This window comes from Zonotrichia leucophrys, chromosome 2 (genome assembly GCF_028769735.1).
Source record: "Zonotrichia leucophrys gambelii isolate GWCS_2022_RI chromosome 2, RI_Zleu_2.0, whole genome shotgun sequence".
Classification (NCBI taxonomy): domain Eukaryota; kingdom Metazoa; phylum Chordata; class Aves; order Passeriformes; family Passerellidae; genus Zonotrichia; species Zonotrichia leucophrys.
In genome coordinates this window covers 135,752,546-135,776,430 of record NC_088171.1, presented here as the reverse complement: position 1 = coordinate 135,776,430, position 23,885 = coordinate 135,752,546, and the positions used below count along the sequence as shown (strand labels likewise).

Genomic DNA, 23,885 nt, shown 5'->3' with positions numbered 1-23,885 from the left:
AATAATTACTAAATGGCAGCAACCAGAGAAAAGTATTCATGCACAAACATTAAGTCATTTACCAGCATATTCAACTTGTTTATCAAAATGCCTATGGGCCTGATTGCAAGAGAAATGCAGCTATGCCAAAGGAAATCTGTCCAACACATTTTGAAAATCTGTGTCTAATTTTGTAGAGTTTGCTGATCTTCACTAGGCTTTGCTAGTTTAAGACAGACATTATAATTTTTTTCTGCTCTTTTCCACTCTCTGATTGGGGCTGGAGTACCACTAGGTTCAGAAGACAAAGCAGTTTGTGCTTGCCAAAATTTTAGATATTACCCAATACCAGTCCAGGCAAATTTGTACCCTCAGTGGGTAAAATGAACCAAATGCTTTAGGAGGATCAACAGGTTGATGCACGGATATCTTAGGCAGGTTCCTTACCTTCAGACAGCTGTTTTGGGTAAATGCCTTGTTCTCTGCCCTGAGACATGGGAACATCAGGACTGTCCCTCTGTTAAGGAGCTCTCTTTCCCATCTGTCTTCTGCATGACCACAAAGCTCCTTGGAACCTGAACTTTCCTTTCTTGTGCTTGACCCCCTTCACCCACTGTGGGCATCCTCAGTGGCTGTACCTGTGGGACTGGAAGATTTAAAATCAGTCTCTGATTGTATTCTCCCTTTATTTGCACTGAAAATCATGAACCAGTTCAGATTCCCTGCACATTGTTGCAAACTTTGATAATCCTGTCTGTGAATAAGCTTTGAGGTTCAGGTTTATAACTAGAGATAAAAATTACTGGATTTCCTACAGTCTTGTCTGAAATTGTTGAATAGTTTATAAGATCTAAGGTTGGTGTCAGCTTTCAAGCTCTACAGGACTGCCCAGATAGGTTGAATGAGATAAACATGTTTCCTGTTCAACAAAACTCTCCCTGCAAATCTTTTATAAATCCAGCATGGACCTTTTGTAGCTTTAAAAAAAAATCAAGTTGTTGCAGGCATCTTATTTTTATGATGTTTGCAATTCTCAGTAGGGTTTGGTCAGACACACACAAGATTGTTGTTTCTGGTGCAGTCATGTACAGGAGCTATAAGTCATTTCATGATGCTGACATCAACTGAGATTTTTGAACCAGATTTCACAGTGAAAGAAGTGCAGATTTATGGTTTTAATTTCAGGAAATCTTTCAGATAATTTTGAGACTGCATTCTTGGAATCACTTTCAGTTTAACTCATCAGTGGTTGAGTTGCTTTTATCCTCTGGTATAGTTATTTTGATAAAAACAAGGTTAAAGATGTCCTTTGAAAAGGAGTTTGAATATTGGTGTTTGGATAAATGCATTCCTTTAATGCAGGACAACACCAGTTTTAGCAAATAATACGTTTTGGCATTTACAGCCTCGTGTTTTTTTGCAACAAGGGAAAAATGGAAGAATAAAAGGAAGTTTCCAGGTCTGCCTAATGAAAGGCCAGGCTTTTGATTGATGTAAATTGGTACAGTTTTGTTGACAGCCATGGAGTTACAGTGATTTACTTCAGTGAGTGACGTAAGTCCATGGATTGCTGTGTCTGGGCTTCTTAACCTGGCAATTTGTCGTGTCTGTTTGTTCACAAGTCCAAATCCTTTGCAGTGCTATTCTGGGCTTATGCAGAAGGGTGTGAAATGTCAAACTGAGTGTTTTTCCACTTGATATTTTTCCAGATTTCTTTTGTGTCTCTGTAAAAATCTAACCATTAGCACTGCCTTTTCAAGGACCTTTCTATCTGTGATTTCAATGAGGCAGTCAACTAATTATAGACTCATCAAAGAACAATTAACGTAATCCTAAGGATTTTTTATTTGCTGACTGAAGAGCCTGGGTAACCACTTCTGGGTAGCCATGCAGCAGATGGTACAAAAAGACACAAGCCTTGGGTTTGCATTTCTTTTCTGTGGGGGGAAAAGCCTGGTGAACGAGACACATTTAAGGATAGTCCCTTGGAGCACAGTAGGTCTGTATTAGATGTGGTGAGTGTGGGACAAAATGGTGTGGAACAGAATGCTTGTAAATTAAAATATTAAAACATAATGAAGCCTGCAAGAATTCTGGAGTCAATACGTTGTCTTCAGCTAATGTGGCTTTCTCAGTTCTTACTCAGCTCAGAGGTTCTGGCAATGACACACCATCCAAACGAGCAGCTCCTTGTGCTACCACTGACACACAGCTGTAGCTGAGCAGCCTTGGCCTGGTTTGATGATCTGCTACCTGGTGGTCAGATCCTGTAGGTTCAGGCCTCAGGTTAGTGCTCATTAAAGTCAAGAGAAGAGTCATTTAGATGAAATAACAGAGGTTGGACCGTGTCAAACCTCTTCACTGTAATTTCAAATGAAACTCTCTGTGTTCCTATGGCACTGATTTTTCTGATGCTTTCCAAAGGAGATGAAGTTATATTCTATAATATCTGGATATGCTGTCAGTTTAAGAAGCAGATGGCTTTGTATGGATTTATTTGAATTTCAATTCCTTCATCAGAAGGGCAAAGATTCAGCACTTCCAGAACATGACTGTTGTAGTTCAGATGTGCCCTTATTTCAAAATAGTTGTTGAAGGGAGGGGACCTGTTACTCTTACATGGAAAAAACAGTTCTTGAACTATTACTCTGAAAGTCTTACCACTAGTCCTATCATCAGCCTACAATAAATAATGTAGTTATGAAAAATATTAGGTTAATAAGGATGCTGTGGTGCTCAGTCTCTCCCCAAAAAGTGGAATTCTGTATTACAAAGAAATGATTCTCATTTCTTCTTTAAAACTGGCTTTTGCATTAACAAAATAGTGAGGCTTTTTTTTTTTTTTTTTTTTAAGACTGTATCATTTGCATAGGTATCTTGAATAGAGAAGAGTTTTATTAGTATCCTTCAGCTACTCACATGCCAGTTGCTAGGAGAATTTGGGACATCTCATGATGTTCCTCTGACTGGTGTTACACAGAGCCAGCTGAGGCACAGAGAACTGTGAGCCTCAGATGTTAAAACGTGTTCAGGTTCATGTGCAACTCGCTGACTGCAGCTGCATCATCAAATGTTGGTTGCACAATATTTATCTGCCCCCAATCGACGGAACTACCTTTTGTCCTTCTCTTGAATTTTCCTGCAGCTGTTTTAGAGCTTATGGAGAGAATTTTCAAAGTCATATAAATGACTTTGGGGCATAGTCCTGCTAACTGTAAATATTAATTAAGAAGCTTTGAACACATTAGTTACATTCTGGTGCTTTTAGGCTAATTTTGTTTTCAAAGCTGATTATGCAGTAACTTTTAGGGAATGTTAAACACAAAATAGGGAAATGAAAAACCCAAAAATCTAATTTTCTTTGAGGGGAAAAAACAAGAAAGCATTAACTTCACACAGGGATATAAAGCCTAAATTTCTTTACTAAGCAGTTTTCATTCACTTCCTAAGTAGACTGATAGCTTGAGGAAAGCTTTAGTAAGTCAGTGAAAGCTTCATATGCATTTGCTTGATATAAATGAGATTTGCCAGAATAGATCTGGAACTGCTTTTCTGAAGAACTGATTTTCCCCCCCACCACACCAGGCTGATGAGTTCTGAAAACAGCCTTCTGCAAGCCAGGGAGGAGGAAGGAGTGAAGTACGAGCGGAGCTTTGTGGCGTCGGAGTTCGTGGAGTGGCTGGTGCAGGAGGGCGAGGCGGCGACGCGCAGCGAGGCGGAGCAGCTCGGCCGCAGGCTGCTGGAGCACGGCATCATCCAGCACGGTGAGAAACCCTGCCCGGCAGGGAAACTGCGCTCGCTGCAGCACTGCCTTCCGCTCAAATCACACAGAGGGGTGTTGTGAGGGTCCCCAGGACGAAGTGAGAGATGAGAATTGACTCCAAGTTCTTAGAAGGCTGATTGTGACGGTGTTCACAGGGGTTTTCAGGTGAAGGAAGAGACGAGAATGTTGACTCCATGTTCAGAAGGCTTGATTTATTATTTTATGATGTACATTACATTAAAACTCTACTAAAAATAATAGAAGGAAAAGTTTCATCTCAGAAGGGTAACTAAGCTAAGAATAGAAAAGAAAGGTAACAAAGGCAGCTGCCTCAGACTCTCTGTCCAAGCCAGCTCTGCTGTGGTTCGCCATTAATTGCAAACAAGCACATGAGACCAATCACAGATGCACCTGCTGCATTCCACAGCAGCAGATAACCATTGTTTACATTTTGTTCCTGAGGCCTCTCAGCTTCTCAGGAAGAAAAAATCTTAAGGGAAGATTTTTAATGAAAAGATGTATGCGACAGGCTGATTTGTTATTTTATGATATTATTTTGTATTAACTGAAAATTATATACTAAAACTATACTAAAGAAAGAGAAAGGAGACATCAGAAGATGTCTAGCAAAGAATGAATAATAAAAATTCGTGACTGACCAGAGTCCCGACACGGCTGGACTGGGATTGCTCATTAAGTTAAAACAATTCACATTAAACCAATCAAAGGTGCACCTGTTGGTAAGCAACCTCCAAACCACATTTCAAACAATCAGATAATTATTGTTTACATTTCTTTTCTGAGGCTTCTCAGCTTCTCAGGTGAAAAATCCTGGCGAAGGGATTTTTCATAAAATATGACAGTGATAGAGGGGCCCTTGTCTTTCTGATCACCATATGTTTAGGTTCTAAATCATTTCAGATTGGAGTCTAAGTAACTTTATTTAGTAGATGTATGGCTTTCTCAAAAGAGCATTGTATTCTGAAAATGCTTTCTCAAATGCAGAATATGGCAGGAATTTGAAACTGTGTAATGACAGCTTAAGGATGTGGATGAAAATCAGTGCTCCTATCTCAGAGTCTCTGCTGGTCAGAGTGACCCTGAGATACGTACAAGCCTCTTTTTCTCAGCCTGGCAGTTGGATAAATAGTCAAGATTTTTCTGTTCTTGTCCTCAAGGTTGTTTATTATTTCTTATCTATAATATTCTTTCTCTGACCCGCCGCAGATCTGTCTGGCCAGTTGGGTTGAGGCACACTACCCGCCCTCAAGGTGGTGTTATCTTTTTATACTAAAAACTATGTGTACAATATTTACCATAACTTCCCAATACCTATCACCTATGTTAGACAGTGAGTTTCTACCTTAAACCAATCCAAAAGTGCCAACATCACCCAGAACATGGAGGCTAGGGAGAAGAAAAAAGAAGGACAAAGCATGCCCAAATTCCTCCCATCTTGGGACCCTGAGCCCCCATTCTAATACCCCAAAAATCTATATTTACCCCTTGACAAATGAACTTATTCTACTTAAACTCTCTTGACTTGTAATTCTTCATATAAAGGTGGTAATTTGCTCCATGGGTCAAAATCAAAGTCACAGGTGTCCTGGGCTCTGTGCCAAGGTCTCTGAGCTCCCTAGGCAGGGGCTCGAGCCATCCAGGACAGCCAGAGGCATGTCCTGGGTTCCGACACTCCTACACTTGTAGTAATTAACCTGTAGAACTTGCCTTCTGCAATGTATATAATTGAGATAAATAGGTTTGTAAGGATCAAATAGGGATTATAACCATAAGCTAATTTGTGTATGCAGGATAAAAATTTCAGGATCTGTGTATCTCCCTACTTGTAGGCAGACCAGAGCATAGTCTGATGCTAGAAAAGCAGCTTTTCCTCTTGGGCATGTAGCAGAGTTGTTCTAGTATGTTTGGGCAGGAAGGAGGACGTCACTTTTGGTTGAAGTGTTACTGTATTTGTCCTGGTGGTATAACTTCTTTGAGGCAGGAAACAAATATTTCTTTGTGGACCAGTATTAACGTGTCTGGCAAATACAGCTTCACCAAGAAGCTCTTTCTGTTAAGGGTGGAGGAGACAGAATTTTCTCTCTCTACTGCCACAAGGATGAAGAAATTAACACACCTGGCCCCATTTTACATGTTGTTATTATCTGTTCTCAATGCACGTTGCCCTTCTGTGACCAGGCATTTCCTACCATAGAAGTGGCAGTAGCTCTGGAGCAATGAAGGGGTGCCAGGAGATGACAACAGAATGGCAGAAGTTGTTACCTACATTACTTAGTGCACAATGGGAAAATAATCATTCATGGTGGTCAAAGTGTTGTTGCATTAAACCTAATTGTGACAGAGAGCAAACAGATGATACCAGCAGGCTGTTAGTACAAAGGTGCTGGATTGACTATATTGCTTGTTACTTCACGAGAAAACCTGGTTTTAATGAATAGAGCAAAATGGGCATGTAAGTGCCCTGCACAATTCTGTCATGGTTCTCATCATGTTCACGTTAACTTGCAATTATTAGAAGCTACTTCTGAATGTTTACAGTGATCAACTTCCAGTTCTATAATTACTCCTGTGCTTCCTATGATTTATGGGGTGCCAACTGCTCAGAACTTGATGGACAGGAAAGGTATGCTACCCCTCCTCTTTACAGCAGCCATGATTTCATTCCTATTTTTACCTGAACATTTTCTGTGTATTACATATGTGGTAAATTTTCTTTACTGTCCTGGGGTCCCAAACCAGGACGCTTAGAAAAAAAGTTAAAAAAAAAAAAAAAAGTGAGATTTATGCTGATAAAGATGTTTTTTTGCAGAGAAAATAAAGTCAGGAGTTAACATTTGCTACAAAGGTGGTTTTCTTAGATACTGAGATCTCTGCAGAGCTAAGAAAGGCAGGATGTGGCTTTTCTTGCAGATCAACTATTGTTTCATTAACTAAGGCAAATGCTCAGCAGGGCACATTTGCAGGGAAATAATTTTGCCCCTGTCAAGCCAGGTTTCAGGGGTCATTCCTGAGTGACACTGGCCCTGCTCCTCTAGGGATAGCCCTGGCCATTCTGCAGGTTTATCCCCTGCCCACCATTTTCTTGTAGGCAAGAGCATGTGCAAAGCTCCCCCTTAGAAAAAGATTTGAAACTCATGAAGTAAAGACAGGGTTCTGGGAATTAGTTGGCTGCTGAGGAAGTGGTCTTCTCACTTGTCACCAGGTCATTTCTGCAAGGTACTGTCATCTTCCTCACCCAGTTTTTAATAAAACAAACATAACTGAGTGGGGATTTCACAAGGACTTGATGGGGATGTTGGGAGTAATGTAAAACTGAATGGTGTCCTTGAGATTTTGTCTTCTATGAGTGAACATCCTTTGTGCACACTTTCTCCTTTGCAGAAGGAGATTTCATTCATTTCACTGCAGCCATTTGTCTAGATAGTGTTAGGAATATTTATGAAAGTACTGGCAGAATTAACATGGAGCTGGTTTGGGGTTCATCTTAGCAACTGGATGTGATCTGTGCACATTGAAGATTTTTGTAATGCTGGCTTCCTCTGAGAAGGGAGCTCAAAATGAGAACTTCTGGTTCAGAATTAGGTATATAAACTGTAAAACAGCAGGACAAGTATTCTCTCCCCACACCGTATCTTACAGAGTTCTAGATCCTATTAAAAAAAAAAAAAAAAGCTATTTTTCTGTGGCTTAGTACCATAAATTCATTTCACCATATTGTGTTTCCTTTGTTTTGTCTCTCATCAGCAATACCAAAATGTTACTGGACACTAATTGACATCCTTGTTGGCAGAACCAGCAGAAAGACTCTTCACTGAACAGCAGTGGAGAATAAAACATTTCCTATCCTAAAGGCAATCTTTTTCTAGCAGTATTGCTTGATATCCACAATATGGAATAAAATAAAACTTGCTGTATTATTCTTATGAAGTATTTCTTACCCCACCTAAAGTAATAGAAAGAGTTGCATCAAGTTGCCAATCTCAGTAGTAATTTTCCAGCCACAACTGAATTACGCAATGTCTTTTTTCTAATACTGACTTTCATTTCAATTACTCAGAGAAGCTGTATTCTGCAGCTGAGGCACTGTATTCAAAATGGCTTCCTGACACATTTTTCTTCACTTTAATTGGTCAGACACCAACCAGGTTTCACACAGGAAACAAACACTGACGCTAATTTTGAAAGGAAAACAGTGGTTTAAGAGGAATTGTATAAATGCTGCAAAAGCATCAAATTCTCAGCTTTAAAATAATCCTCCTGATCTCTTTGGACATATGTAACTATACGTATTTCACCCGCCATGCATGAAAATGATGAAATATATTTAAGTGCTGAATTGCTTCCTGCCAAAATCTCACTGGCCCACACCAATCTCTGAGATTTGCTCCATTGATTGAAGCACGGTGCTGATAATGCAAAGTTGTGGGTTTGATCCCCATATGGGCCATTCACTTAAGAGTTGGACTCAATGATTCTTGTGGGTCCCTTCCAACTCAGAATATTCCGTGAATCTGTGAAATCACAACCCACAAAACACCATTACCACCATTTCACAAATAGGACCCAGATTTCTTTGCTGTGTATTGGTATCCCATGTAATATGGAATAAAGCCCCCATAAGTAGCAGGGAATTGTGCATTTTGCATTTTTTGAAGGCTAATGTTAGGATTGTAGTTGCCAGTAGTTACCTGGCATTTGTGAGCACTGATGGCCTTCATCCAGGATATAGAAATAAAGACTGTGGGAAGAGTTATAAGTTTGGTGATGCACATAAAGGCTGGGACAAAAGGTGTGCAGAACACTTTTCTCAGCTGTAGAAAAACCCATCTGGTGAGGTATGTAGAGCTTGGTAATGTTAATAGATAAAATTTTTCTCCAGGAGACTGGATGTTTCTTAGTTCTTCTTCATATGAGCATGGTGGGACAGATTAGCTACTGTGGTCAAAATTCACATGCATCAGGAGAATTTCTCTGCCAGCTGCCAGGTTGATAGGGCCAAAGCAAGGATGGTCTGAGGAGGCGGAGGACAGTGTCAGCACCCCACTCATAGTCACAGCCCTTTCTCATCTGAAAAACAGAGATACTGAGATGTCCAAGGACAAAAGAGGGTATTCAGAGAGCTCTTTATGGAGTCATTTTTGGTCATAGTTGCTTATAGCCCTTTCGGAAGAACTTACCCTGCACCTGTAGCCACAACAGCAGAGTACTGCTGAAATGACAGGCAGAGTCTTCCTGTCCTCCTCCAAGGACTCATTGGGTATGAAAGCTTAAGGGATGCAGAAACATCTGCCTGCCTTGCAGAAACTTTTCAAGTCTGGAATCTCCAGTCTTAAATAAGTTAAATTTTAATCTGGTTAATACTGTTAAGAGAAACCTGTCTTAGGATAGCACCTACAACTTGCAAGATGAATATTTGCATTTCTTACATGGCAGCAACCAAATCATAGCTCATTTATTAATACTTTTCAACATACTATGGGATGTAAACACACAGGGATTGCCTTGTACCACAGATGGTACCATGTGTGCTGCCAGTTGAGCCTGTGAGAAATGGGGGCCTGAGCAGCTAAACTCATCTTCTCATGCCACATCACGTTCTGTCTCTTTTGTAGTTGTGGTTTCCCAAGCTGCTGCTGACCTTCAAGTCCATGTGCTTGGTGTGATTTCTTCCCTGACATGCCCCCAGCATGTTCCCTGAGCAGTGACCACAGCACAGTTAAGCAAGAAGCATTTTGCAGTGGCTGTCCACTCTGCTCCAGGGGGTTGGGATGTGGATTCCCAGACTCAGACCAGCAGCAGAATAGGTCTGGTGGGGCTCTGCTCTCCTGAATGACTGAGGGGTCTAAGAATCTGTTTTAGAGATGACAGCCTAGAAGCTATCTTCTTTGGAACCCAAGGCCTACCTGGACTTCAGTAAAGCCTTTGGTAGGGTTTCCTGTGATGTTCTGCAGAAACTGTATTCCCATGGTGTGGATGGGAGCACTCTTCACAGGGCAAAAATTGGCTGGATTGACAGGCCTGGAGTATTGCCCAGGGCTCAGTATTGGGGCCAGGACTCATTATTGGGGTCAGCCCTCTTAATCATCTTTGTTAAGGAGATCTTTATCAAGGGATCAAGGGCAGCAAAAGTGACTTTATGGATGACACCAAGTTGATTAAGAGTATTGATCTTCTGGAAGGTAGGAGGGCTCTACAGAGGGATCTGGACAGTCTGGAGTGGTGGCCCAAGGCCAGTCATGTGAGATTCAACAAGGCCAAGGGCTGGGTTCTGCTTGTGGTCACAACAACCCTATGCAAGGAACCCCATCCAGAACTCCAGGCTTGGAGATGACTGACTGGAAAGGTGCCCATTGGAAAAGAAGCTGAGCCCAGATGGCCAAGAAGGTCAATGGCATCCTGGCCTGCAGGACCAGGCCAGTCCCCCCCTGTACTCGGCACTGGTGAGGCCACATCTGGAATCCTGTGCCCAGTTCTGGGCTCCTCACTTGAAGAAGGACATTGAGGGGCTGGAGTGTGTCCAGAGAAGGGCAACAGAGCTGGAGAAGGGTCTGGAGCACAACTCAGGTGAGGAGCAGCTGAGGAAGCTGGGGGTGTTTGGCCTGGAGAAAAGGAGGCCCCGGGGAGACCTTGTCACTCTCTCCAACTCCCTGAAGGGAGGCTGCAGCCAGATAGGGTTGGTCTCTTCTGCCAGAAAACAAGTGACAGGGCAAGAGGAAAAGACCTCAGGTTGCACCAGGGCAAGTTTAAGTTGGGTTTTAGGAAAAATTTCATCTCTGAAAGGGTTGTCTTGAATTGGAACTGCCCAAGGAAGTGATGAAGTCACCATCCCTGGAGGAATTTAAAATATGTGTAGATGTGACACTTAGGGACGTGGGTTAGTGGTGAACTTGGCAGTGTCAGGTGAATGGTTGAGCTTCATGATCTTAAAGGTGTTTTCCAACCGAAATGATTATATGATTTTGTCAGTGCTAGGATTTTTTGATGGTAAGAAATATGTGGTAACATGTCTTAGACATGGTATTGGCATCTTTGGCCTCCACCCTCCTTTAAAATACCTTTCAACTTTATAAAGTTTTACTGAGGTAATTTCGCTAGATCAGACTTGGGGGGTTCAAGGTAGATGTGTTCTGCTGGCTTAGCACAGAAGCAGGTGCTTATCTCCTTTCAAGAGTTAATCTTTTATCTGCAGACTCCACTGTGCAAATTACTTTCTGACATGAAAACCATCACTTTGTAGTGACTTAGTGAGAGCAGTAAATGTTGACACATGCTGTGTCCCTGTCTCTGCAGAAAGTCTTATATCTATATTTAATTGTCCCTATTCTTTGTAAGGACTCTATACCTTTATACAGCAGATTTTTCTTTCTGAAGATGATCAGTGCATTTTGTTTTAAACATCAAGACACATGATGCAATTGAAAGTTTGTTGTAATTGTGGATGTGGATTAAATATCTAACAAAATATTATCTCTTGCTTTTGTTGAAAAGCTTTCCTTCTCTTCTAAAATTGCTGTGAATAATGAAGTATGTGCTGCTATATTTACCTTAGATGTCCAACTGGTTATGATTAGCTGATTATGGTTCACTTGCAAAGTGAAAACTTGCCATGTATGTGAAATGTACTCTTCCTTAATTCAAGATTTCTCTTTTGAACCCCTTTCTTGGAAATATCAACTGCAGATAGAAGCTTGCAGGTATCATTGAAGCATACCATAAATCCTTGACTTAATTGATCATATGCTTTCTTCTCCAAAATCAACACATATATTTTTTAAAACATTTTTTTAGTTAATCTAAAACCTGAATCACATCAGCTCTTGGATATGTGCAAGCTTTCATTATGATAAAAATTATAAAACATCACATTTTTACAGATGATGCCTTGATTTATATCAGTAAAACATAAGCCTTCAGTTAGTCTATGATGTCCTGCAACACAACTTTGTTTTTTTAAATCCTGTTGCCCTTGTGCTGATGCCAGGCAGAAGCACTCAGTTGTGTGGCAGTTCCCATCTGTAGGGAACTGTAACCTCACCCACAGTAATTCAGCTGCTTATGCTAAATCTGGAGACCACTTTGCATATTTTTCATTATTTTGCCCCTCTAAGAAGTCAAAGAATAAGAACTTTGTATGTAATTGTATAAACCCCGAGATCCTTAGTATGTCAGCTTCTCATTGTGCTCTTGCAGTTGTCTTTATCTACAGCAGGAATGGATTTGGTTTTTGAAAGAGCCACATGCTTTATGTAAATAACATATGAAAAATTCTTTTCATATTAACTATTGAATTTTGTTTTTCTGACAGAGAATGGGTTTCAGTTATTAACAGCTGCAAAAAAAAAAAAAGGAGAGATACCCAGATGGGCCTTTTCATCTTCTGCTTCCCTTGCCACAGACTGTACTTTCCATACTTTATTTGGAAGCAAAGAAAAGCAGTTGGCTATGTTCTGTAAACTTACTAAATTAAAGATGATAAATCCTCATATACAAACCAAAAAGACTGCTAAATGTGTGTGATTCAACACTGGCTTTTCATGCTAGAGTAAGTAATGTGTATTTGAAAATATACTGCAAATAGATGGCAAACTGGCTGGAAAGACAAAATGTGTATAGAAACACGTATCTGCATACCTAATTTAAGGCAGCAGAAATAACATGTTAATGCACTGATCAGAACATACTCCCTCAATAAAAACAGGATACTCTGAATTTCAGTTCCCAAGGAACTTTTTGACAGTTTACTATAATCCTGGTGCTTTAAAGACAGTATAAAAGCTGTCTAGACTTTCTTTGGACTACATAAATATGCTACAGTTCATTGAAATCCCTCCCTAGTTATAGCTCAGAGAGCTGCAGTTATAGCACAGCTTTTTTTTCTGGACTTGCTTACAGTTCCAGGACCTATTTATTTCTGGACTGACTTCACCCTTAGTAGGATGAGCTGGAACAGCTCTCTGGTTTTTGTATTGCAGGGCCAGAATCTGCCTTGCAGTTTTATACAAGAGGATCAGTGGAAACAAGAGCTGTTCAAGCTTAGATCCATTGTCTTTTCAAAGTGAATTCCTTGTAATCCAAATAAGAAAAAACACTATTTACTACAGCTGCACTGCCAAGAGTTTAATGTGATGGTTGAATACATGCACAGGTGGGCTTATCTATGGTCTGTGTAGCATATAAGCATTCATAAAAGGTGGAAATGCAAATGTTGTGTTTATACAGTGCAGGGAATCCAAGACCCAATCCAGGGTCCTGTGCTCACTGAACATCTGTAGTCTCTCTCCCTGGATTTGTGGGAGATCCAAGCAGGTGGAATTCATCAATGTGTAAAAGGAAACTAATCTGAATAGGTGCCATGATTAAAATGCATTTGCAGTGCCAGATTAGCAGAAAAACAGGAAGGCTTTGAGTGGAGTGGGAAAAGCATTGTCCAGTGCTGAATAAAGTGCCAGTTACTCTCCTCCAGGCACACATGTGTCGGGGCAGTGGGAGAGGGGCAGCCCAGGGGTGGCTGGGGGCTGTGGCAGAGGTGGGCACTGGGGCTGGCTGAGCTGTGGCAGAGGTGGGCACTGGGCCTGGCTGAACTGTGGCAGAGGTGGGCACTGGGGGCTGGCTGAACTGTGGCTGGGTGGGCACTGGGGGCTGGGGGCTGGCTGAACTGTGGCAGAGGTGGGCACTGGGGGCCTGGCTGAACTGTGGCTGGGTGGGCACTGGGCCTGGCTGAACTGTGGCAGAGGTGGGCACTGGGGGCTGGGGGCCGGCTGAACTGTGGCTGGGTGGGCACTGGGCCTGGCTGAACTGTGGCTGGGTGGGCACTGGGGGCTGGGGGCTGGCTGAACTGTGGCAGAGGTGGGCACTGGGCCTGGCTGAACTGTGGCAGAGGTGGGCACTGGGGGCTGGGGACTGGCTGAACTGTGGCTGGGTGGGCACTGGGCCTGGCTGAACTGCCCGGCCGCCCTGCAGCTCTCAGCAGTGTCGCTGTTTGCCAAGCCCATGGACTCACCGTTGCTTTGTGAAAGCCAAAGTGGACACACACTTCCACTGTTTCCCTGGCAAGGGACCAAAACTATGCTGGCCAAAGGCCCGAGGCACAGAGGAGGCTGGCTCAGCAAGCTGTGTGCTATCCATAGAGAGAAATTTTTTTAAGGAACTTGTATTTTATGTGGTGATTTGTTTCCTTCCCTTTTAAACACTGGTTCTGCTTTGGAGAGGGGAGAGAGAAAGCAAAATTACATGAAGGGGGAGCCAGACCCTTCCCTGGGCACACTTTGGGTGCAGGTGGAAGCAGCTCCACCTGTGCTCTCCTTCAGATAACCCCCGAGCCCCTGCCAGCCCCTGCAGCCTGTCAGTGTATGTCTCATCATCCTGCATTTGTTCTTGGCATGATGTTGCTCTTTTGGGGTAATATCCTGCCACTCTAGAGGTCAAAACTGATATGGTCATCTGTGACTGGCTGTATGAAGGCACAGACTATTGCAGCCAGTAATAGTGAAAGTCTAGAATGATCTCCTGCAACTTCAAACTGCATTTCACATTATTTTAATAGAGCAAACTACCTTGTTAAAAAGATAAAGTGTACTTTTGAATAGACGGGGGCTGCTGCCTTGTGCAAAGACTTGGAAATGTGTTGTGGACTGCTGGAAAGAGATCAGTGCTGCTTTTGTGTTTAAGTGGAGAAAGATATGACATATCCCCACTGAAAAATCCATACTCTCTGCTCGTGTTTATAGCCTCTTCCTCTTAACCCTAGCACAGGCACACTGTCACACAAACAAGCGCACACTTCAATGTGTCCCTCTGCTCTCTTGAGAAAAGCTGCTCATCTGGCTCCTCATTACTTTGATCTCCTTCCCACTGCTCCCTCAGCATGGAGCAGCCTTTCCCTGGCTCCAGCCAGGAGCCTGCTTGGTGGCAGTGCTGTTTGTGGGGACGTGCAGAGCAGCTGGAGTCCCTCACTGGATGTGTCCTGCTGGGGCTGCAGCTCTCAGCTGGGAGAAAGCATTAATCACCACGGTGGAGATGTACACAGATTATCAGCGCTAAAAATCATGGGGAATTGAAGTGGTGGGAGGGATTTGGGGGAAAAGCCAGTTATGAAAATGGCCTGATTTTTCAGGCATGAGTCATACCATTTATTAAAATAGGCTTTTGTACTTTCTAAAGCTCCCCCGGTCCTATGTAATCAGTGTAAAGCTAATATTTCTATCTCTGCTGTGCATCAGCCTCCTTGAAAAAGTGGAAAAGAAAAGGTTGTTTGAGCTCCATGCAGATCCTGGGATTTTATGTCAGAATCAGAAGCTGAAAGAAGATTTGCATGGATGTTACTATTTATATTTTATGTATCTGAACAGAAACTGTGAAGCAGCCAGGAAGTAGAAGCACCAAAGCTGCAACATTAAATGCTCCCAAACAGAGGAAATCCAAAATAAATATTCTGATTTTTCTCATCTTAACAGTCACATAAATGGTGAATGACCAGTTAGCTAAAATCCTTGCAAATGAAATTTGCAAACTGTAAGGATATATGAGACAGTAAACAATTAATTGAACTGAATTAATTATATTGTCAGTACATCAAAAGAGATTTTTTTTTTTTTATAGCTAATAGTATAACTACAATGCAATGCATCTAGGAAATGAGAATAAAGTCTTCACTCCTTGCTGTGGAGCTGTGCTGTGCAGGGCACAAATTACTCCCGTTTTATGCTATTTGTGCAGTACAGTGCAGTAATAATGGTTGGCCTGAGATGTACAAAAAGAACAATACCCAGTAAGAAAAGGAGAGTGAGGCTGTAATTGTGGGCATGCAGTTCTGATATGTGGATTTTTAGGAAAGATAAAGAAGTTCCAAAGAGGACTCCAGCAGGGCTAAAAAAGGTCAGAATTTAGGGGGTAGCATTGATTTAGCTGATAAAAGATATGTTTGAGAGTTGGCTTCATCTCTTCATAAATTTCTTTGCTAAGATTTTTGACCAGATCATGCATAACTTTCTAATGAAGGCGTGACAAAATCCAGGGATTGGCAGCTAAGGTTAAGCAAACTCAGCTTTGAGTTGAAATTTTATTTTCTGTCAGGGCAAGTGACTGAAGACTCGAATAGCTTGTAAAAGGAAGAATAAAGTGGTCAATAAATGCTTTAAAGCATGAGTAGACTAAATTTTTTGTAATATTAAAAGATAATTGTTAAATTCTTTTTCTGGGAGAAATTTTGTGGCCTGTGTATGTGAGAGGTTAGACTGGTGGGTTATGACCCTACATCCAAAGTTTGACATTGATGAGTATATGTTAGTATTGGTGCCTTTCCTTCGAGGACAATAAATGCTCTTGTGTAGTTGGATGGTTTTGGAGGTTTCTAGTTGCCATATTTTTACATTGCTCTCTTCGGTGCATTTCTTTCTGTTGCATAAGGTGCACACTGTAACATGAACGTTGCCACCTGAACAGCCCTGAATTAAACCGGAGCAAGAAACATGACGCCACCCCACCTTGTTCTTTGCATCACCCTCATAATGTAGGGGTCCTGACACTCATCAGCCATGGCTTGGCTGTTAAAGACAAACTGAAATGGTGCCAGTTTGCTTTTCTGTGCTGCACTATGAAGGGCAGTGAACTAATTCAGGAGTAGTAATGTTAATCCTTTTCTAGAACAGCAACTTTCATGAGAGGTACCTGGAGCAAGAGCCCTGTCAGCTGCCACAAGTTTATCTGCTACTGCCTCTGAGTCAACACCCAGAGGTAACAACCTCTAAATTACCTTTAAAGAAACTGCTTCTGGGCAAGTCTGTGCAACCCTCTCACACTGTGCCATTGGTTTGGAAATCAGTCACTCCCACTTTTCTCTGCTGCTTGCAGCACAGTGTGTGCTGCTGAGCACCCGTGACTGCACCTGCACCTCTCACCCGGCAGCTGCCAGTGTGACAAACCCAATCACTGTGAGTGCTCTGCATCCAGCATTCCCAGAACTCTGATTTGGGCATGTTTCACTTCTCCTGGCCCTTGCAGCCACTGCACCTGAGGAGTGCTTTCAGAGGCAGCCAGCACACACGTCTGCCTTCCCCTCCTCAACTTCTTCCTTTTGATCCATGGGGTGGAAATTCCTTGTTCCACACCTTTCCATATACACTCATCCTTAGGCAGAGTCACAGCCTGGACATTTAATCACAAATCATTAATAACTCAGATGATTTAACAAAAAAAAAAAAAAAATGCCCCATGAGACACAGTAATAATTTTGGTGATTTTATTTGATGATGTATGCACAAGGAGACAGTCTGAGCTATATTGCTCCTATTTATATTTTTAGCTTATTTTTAAATATGTAAAAAATTTCATGATGTTAGAAGCACATGATATGTGAACTATCCTTAGAAATGAGGAGGTTAAAATATGAAAGTCAAGGAGCATGCCAAATTCTATACTGATGCTACTTGTCCTAACCATTTTAGCTACAAATCCTTTGTTGTGTAAGTCATATGCAAATCTTCTGCAACAGACAGTCACTGGACTTAGCTTTTCCACTTGCACTCATCTATTGTATAAAAATTTACCCTTCTATGGACTGAAATAATTGCAGCAGAGATTAATTACTTCAGTGGAAAACCTAAGCCTTGCTAGTTTAATTGTATAAATATTACAATATTTAATTCAAAACAAGTATTGTTATTCTAAAATGTGTTCAATATCATGGCATAAAAATGTTTACATTATCTAGTTTCATGGTCAGTAATTCTTGAATTTCAGAGTGCTTACAATGTCTGCAGCACGAGTGTGTGTTTATCTCTGATTATCATAATTTCTGAGTACTGGCAGAGCACTTCAGTTAATGATACAAACAACAGAATAATTTTTATTAAAAATGGTGGTGTCATAATATTTAACCTGACTCAGAAACCCTACTGATATTTCTTACATTGTGAATGGTTGGCCACAGCAGCTCTATTTCCAAGGAAGCATTTGTGAAGTCCTCTTTCATTTAAGATTATGAATTGCAGTAGTGCTGAATAAATAGAGCTTGCGTTATTAAGACTGAGTTTGTGATGGCCTCAAGAATTTTTTTTGCCTTTAAATTAGGTTATTCTAATAATGTGGTAAGATATTGATAGATATTGCTACTTTTACTTATGTCAATGATCTTAAAATGAAACTGGTAGCTGCAAACACCTACACACTAACTCTGCCTCTGATAGCAAATCCTTTGGGGGATGTAGGCAGATTGCCAGATCTCTCCTCCTCTACTTCCGTTCTTCAAAAATACTGATTGTTAGTAAGTGCTGTTTAATAGTATTGCATATGATATGTATCCAAAACGGGGAGCACAGCAGTAGTGTGTGCCTGCAATAATTAATGTGTCAGAACACAGTAACGAGGTACTTGTGATGCTAAATTTGACTTAACAAAGTCATTTTGCATCCCTGAGGACCCAACAGATTCAGCATCAAAAGGAAGCAGACAAAAGCCAAGGGATTTTGGAAGAAAAACTCTGAATTCCCAACATTTGTGTCTTTTTTTGGGGAAATAATTTAAAAATCCCAATATTTGAGGGAGAAGAATCCCTAAATTCTAACATTTGGAGGGAATTTGAGGATAAAAATCCCAAACTGAGGGAATTTTTGGGGAGAAAAATCCTAAATTCCTAATTTTTGCTGGATTCTTTGTGAGAAAAATACCAAATCTCAACATTTGCTGGATTCTCTGGGACAAATTTTCCAAATTCCTGACGTTTGGGACATTTCTAGGGACAAAATTCTCCAAAAAATCATCATTTGGAGCATTTTTGATGATAAAAATCCCATCATTTGGGTCATTTTTTCCAGATAAAATTCTCAAAGAAACCACATTTGGGTTGTTCTTGCAGTGTTCCCATGTGGGGCAGATTCCCTGGAATGGAAATATTTTTCTGGAAATTGTTACTATTTCTTGCTGGCATGGCTGAGTGGGTGCAGGAACAGTGCTAGGAGTGCCACGCACACCTTGCCATAGTCATCAGTTTCCCCAAGTAGGTAATCACAAATCCCGATCCCTGATCCTAATCCCTAAACCCAAATCCTGAGCCCAAATCCCAAAGGGAATTCCCAAGTGCTGGGAGTGCCCCACACGCCTTGCCATTGTTGTCAGCTTCCCAGAGATTGGGAATTTACCCAGAGATTGGGTAAATTCCCAATCTCAAATCCTGAAGAAATTCCCAAATCAAAAAAATCCCAAATCCAAATCCTGCTTCTGAGCCCAAATCCTGAGCCTGGATCCTGAGTCTCAAAGGGAATTCCTGAGCCCACATCCCAAGCCTGAATCCCAAATCCTGATCCCAAAGCCCAAGTCCCGAGCCCAAATCTCAAAGGGAATTCCCAAATCACAGATCCCAAATCAACAGTCCCGGTCCTGAATGGAATTCCCGATTCCAAAGCCTGTAGGGAATGCACAAATCCCCAATCTCAAATCCCAAATCCTGAGCCCAGATGCCAAAGGGAATTCCCAAATTTCCATTCCAAATCCCGAGTTTATCTTCCAAAGATCTTTGACAGAGCCAGGCAATCTAAGGGATGCCTTACAGCCTATGCCATGTGAGTGGGGCAGTGGCCTGTGTGGCAGCTTGGGCACCAGCATGTGCTGTTCAGAACGTTCTTGTGTGCTGATTATTCCTTGTCCCAAAGGTAGAAGTCCACTTGTGGAGGCAGTGGTGTCTCTGACAGTGACCCAGGCAGGCCTGGGACACGCTTCTTTGCAAGATGGTCTGACCTCATAAGGCAGTTTCTGCATCCACATTAGGGACAGTGCCCTGAGGATCATTTCTAGGACTGGTGTCTTACTTAATGTCTGGGTGACTTGACATCCCTGGAGATCACTGGGCTGGACTCTTTCCTCTTGGAGCTCACAAACATCAAATGGCTTACTGGCAGTTTATGTGTAAATACAGCCTATTTTGGAAGGTTGTCATGTGTCGTGTAGTTCTGTAGTTTCATGGAGGGTAACCTGATGCATAGGGAGTGTTCAGAAGGGATGAGATCAAGGAAGACTGTGTTGGAGATGTGAATGAAAGGAAAGCAGCCAGCAGGGCTCCAGACTCTGGTTTTTGTGTAGCACCTTGGACTCTGCTGGTTTTTGGACCCCATGTATTGGGCAGAGCAAAGAGCAAGGCAAAAGTTCTGTGTCTGCAGTAGGAGGCCAAGTGACTGAGACAAGTAATCATAGACTTGACTGACCTCAGTGCACTCCTGTGTTGTTCTTTACACTTTAAACATTAATATCTATTGCCCACCAGTTCTTACAATTCAGTATTGCAAGAAATGCAATTTATAAACAAGGAAAATCCAGAATCTGGATTCTTCATTGAAAAGGTCAACTGTGGGAAATTATTTCTGCAGAATGTGATCAGAGAAGCTGGGTAAAAATGGAGAAAATTGCTGCCAAACACCTACTGCAGCTATTTTACATGCAGAGTACTCCAGAGAGATTTCCTGCAATCAAGACCTGCAGGAGTCAAAGCGCTTTCAGGACCTGGCACAGAGCTCCATCCAACTGCTGCATTTTTCATCACAGTGTTGGTGGCAGTGAAGACGTAGATGTTATAGTGATGTTGCACTCTGAGAGTAGGCTTGGTATTCCTGCTCTGACACCAGCAGCCTGGGGTTTGCTCTCTGTGTCAACACAGGTTGCAATTACGATTTTTCTTCATTATGTAAGAAATTACTTTTGGCTAGGTGCCTGTTCCCAAACCTTGTGTATCCGTGCAAAGCAGGGAAGTGGCCTGCAGGAAATGTCTGGGACACAGTGTCTGTGGTGAACAAGACAGAGGAAATACTCAGGTCTTGATTCTTTGCTGCCCTGTAGCTCTGGACAAGGTAGTTGGACAGAGCTCTGGGGTTTGCCCTAGACTGATGAATTTACACAAAACTTGACATAAATGAATTTACTGATGAATTTACACAAAACTTGTTGTAAGGAGCTGATTCTGTCTATGGGGCCAGCAGCAGCAAGGCTTACAGAGGAATCATGCACGGAGATGGGCCGTTATGCAACCTGTCTCAGAGAGGTACTTTTATTTCCACTGGGCAATAGAAAGTGCATATCATTAATCAAAGTAATGTAAAAGATTCTTCTCAGCATTTGCCACTACAGTTCCTAGTTTGCTATTGCTGCTGTAAAGGGTGTATATTGAAGCCACCTGTGTGAAGCTGGCCACCTTCCTTCCCTTTCTGAGGCTGCACAGGGGAAGAGGAGAGCTCGGAGCATTGCATCCTTGCAGCAAGGTCTGTAGTGCACAAGTTGCACATGGGTAGGCTTGGATTTCTTTCTATGCCTACCACGCATAGACTTTGTATACATCTCTTTCCCTAGTGTCCAACAAACACCATTTTATGGACAGCAACTTGCTCTACCAGTGCAGAATGAATTTCCGCCGGCGGCGGCGATTAATGGAGCTCCTCACTGAGAAATCTCGCCTGATGCCAGAGAGCCATGACAGCCCCTTTTGCCTGCGCAAGCAGAACCATGACAACAGGAAACACACCAGTTTTCTCTCAGGTGACTCATTAATTACACTGCTGCCGGTAGAGTGACTCCATGGAGTATTAAAAAATTGGTTTTGGACAAAGGATTTCAGTGTTAAAAAAAAAGCAGGGCTGAGTATTATATGTCCCTGTTCACAGGGATTGTCCATTCACTCATTTTACCAAACCTACAGCTCCCGGGGATGTATCTGTATCAACAGCATTTCAGATGCTGAACAAAATTTGGGGTCCATGTTCAAACTGAACTGATTAAAGTCCTCCAGACTCAAAATAACTTGTCACACATTCTATGGGGAGTTTTCAAGAAGATTAAAAGTGAGGGGAAGGGGCCCCGCAGCATTTATGTACAGCAATATTTAGTAAGAACTGAAAGAATGGAAAGAAAAACTGGAAAAATGTAGTTCCCTATATGGGAATGCCCTTTAGAAGACACTGCAATGAGAACAGTTCAGCCATACTGTTAGTTATAGTATTACTCTCATGTAGTAGTCCTAACAATGTAGGACACACTAACCCATTCCCAGTGTTGTCAGTGTAAGTATGGCTTGCTGCTGGTTTTGGTTTTTTAAAGAAACAGTGAAATGGCCTAATAATTCGTACCATCTCCCTTTCTCTCTTGCAGTGAGTCCCACCAAGGAGATAAAGATCGTGTCGGCAGTGCGGAGGAGCAGCATGAGCAGCTGTGGCAGCAGTGGGTACTTCAGCAGCAGCCCCACGCTCAGCAGCAGTCCCCCTGTGCTCTGCAACCCCAAATCTGGTGAGCACCAGCATGGTTTACCATGCACAGCAGCCAGGGTGCGACATCTCTGTGGGGAGAAGGCGACGTGAAGAATGCCTATCATCACGCCTAAGCCTCTGTTTCCAAGAACACATTAAAAATTCACAGTGTCACAGGTTTTGTAGGCCAGAGGGAACTATTATCATCTTCTAGCCTGAAGTCCTGTTGAACACAAGCCAGATGTCTGCCTCCAGTAATCTCTGTGTCAAGTCTATAATTGTGGTTTGAGCTGCAGTTTATCTCTTAGGACTACGTGCAGTCAGAGGCCTAGATTTGCCTCTTCACTGCCAAGCTCTGAACCAATTCAAATCTCCTAGAGACATTCCTTTGGTGCAAGTCAGAGGAGAGTTTAACTATCCAGTGACTGCTTGAGCTGCTATGGAATAACACCCCTCAGAAAACAGCAGGCTCTAAAAAAAACTGAGACCGCATTGTTTCAGCCTGTCAGAGACAATTTGAACATTTTAATTTGTTTTAAGTCTTACACTCATCTGTTTCAGAAGGTAGAAATAGCATTGAAGCTTATTTTCCTTTTGAAAGGATTTCCTATCCCACGCCGGAAGGTTAAACACACCCATTCTTCCACAGTTCACTTAAAATTGTTTCTTACTGTACATCTGGGAAGGGAAAAACAGACCAAGACAGATATTGTTTCAGCCTCTCTGTTTCCTTCAGAAATAGCCCTGAATATCAAACAGGGTCCCTGCTGCCCCTTTAGTTCCTTATTTTTTCAAATTCACCAAGTCCCTGCCAGTGGTGTGAGGGGAGTACTGTACAGCAGGGTAGGGCTTCAGTGGATATGTGTAATCTTTGCTTTCAGAGGGATGCTGGCATTTGAAGTGGTTACAGGAGAGTGCCTCAAGCACAAGGTGAATGCTGTTCAGAACATCGACCATTTACTCTGGAGATGAGTGAACTAAAGTGCATTTCATTCCTGCTGGGCAGAGTGGCCATCAGAAAGGGAAGGATATTTTCCCTCTCGTTTCTTTTAACACATTTCCTTCCCTCTGCTTAAGCTCTGCTGGGAATTCAGTATGAAGCTCTGAACTAAAATAATTGGAAGGACTCAGTAGGATTATATGCTCAGAAGCCATAACCCCTCCAGCAGACCTGCTGCCCAGCAGAGGAGATGCTGTCAGTTCTAGTGGCCATTGCATCCTCGGAATGTGTTATTTTTGGGTGCTCAGCACCACCTTCCAGTATGCTCACCCCTTCGTGCAGGGGCTTGCCCCTAGATAAAGGGTGCTACAGTATCATGTTTTGGCAGAATATCTCTCAGGTATAATTTGCAGAAATGTTCTGGTAGCTTTTGTATGGGGAGCTCTTTGTCCCCAGTACATTAATTACATCCTGGAAAATTTTCTGGGACAGATAAAATAACATTCATGTGCTATCCATAAATGTGTGTGTTATCTAAAGTATGCCAACTATTCTGTTCATTTATGGTTCTGATTTTATATGAAGTGTCAGCCCATGAGTAGTGAGAACAAGTTTATTTTAATGCAGCTGATTGCACAATACTGGAAGAAAAAGAATAGGCTGACGTTGCTCTTGTATGAATTTTTTAGAAGAAACTTTCCCCTAGGACTAGTTTTCAAACTGTGAATAGCTTTAACAGACTCATATTTGAAAGAAGACAGCAGTGGGCTTATAAACAGACTGATTTTTAAGAATTAGAGAATTACTGGCAATGTAGGGTTATTTCTCCCAGAGCACAAGTACAGATCCACACATCAGCTTGCATAGGTTAACATAAGGCTGTCAGATGTAAGTGTTACAAGGAATTCTTAATCCTCTGCTCACTATAAGGAGACTTTGTTCACAAATAGCTTCCTGCTAACCA

At 42.1% G+C, this 23,885-nt stretch overlaps 1 protein-coding gene across 2 annotated transcripts in view; it reads left to right on the top strand.

Moving 5' to 3' along the window:
- Window positions 1–23,885, top strand: part of DEPTOR (DEP domain containing MTOR interacting protein) — a 77,431-nt gene that overhangs the window by 29,476 nt on the left and 24,070 nt on the right. For both annotated transcript variants that reach the window (XM_064706566.1, XM_064706567.1), the window contains 3 exons: window positions 3,565–3,743; window positions 21,092–21,277; window positions 21,887–22,021. In XM_064706566.1, the coding sequence (XP_064562636.1) occupies window positions 3,565–3,743; window positions 21,092–21,277; window positions 21,887–22,021 (500 nt within the window). The remainder of the gene's footprint in view (window positions 1–3,564; window positions 3,744–21,091; window positions 21,278–21,886; window positions 22,022–23,885) is intronic.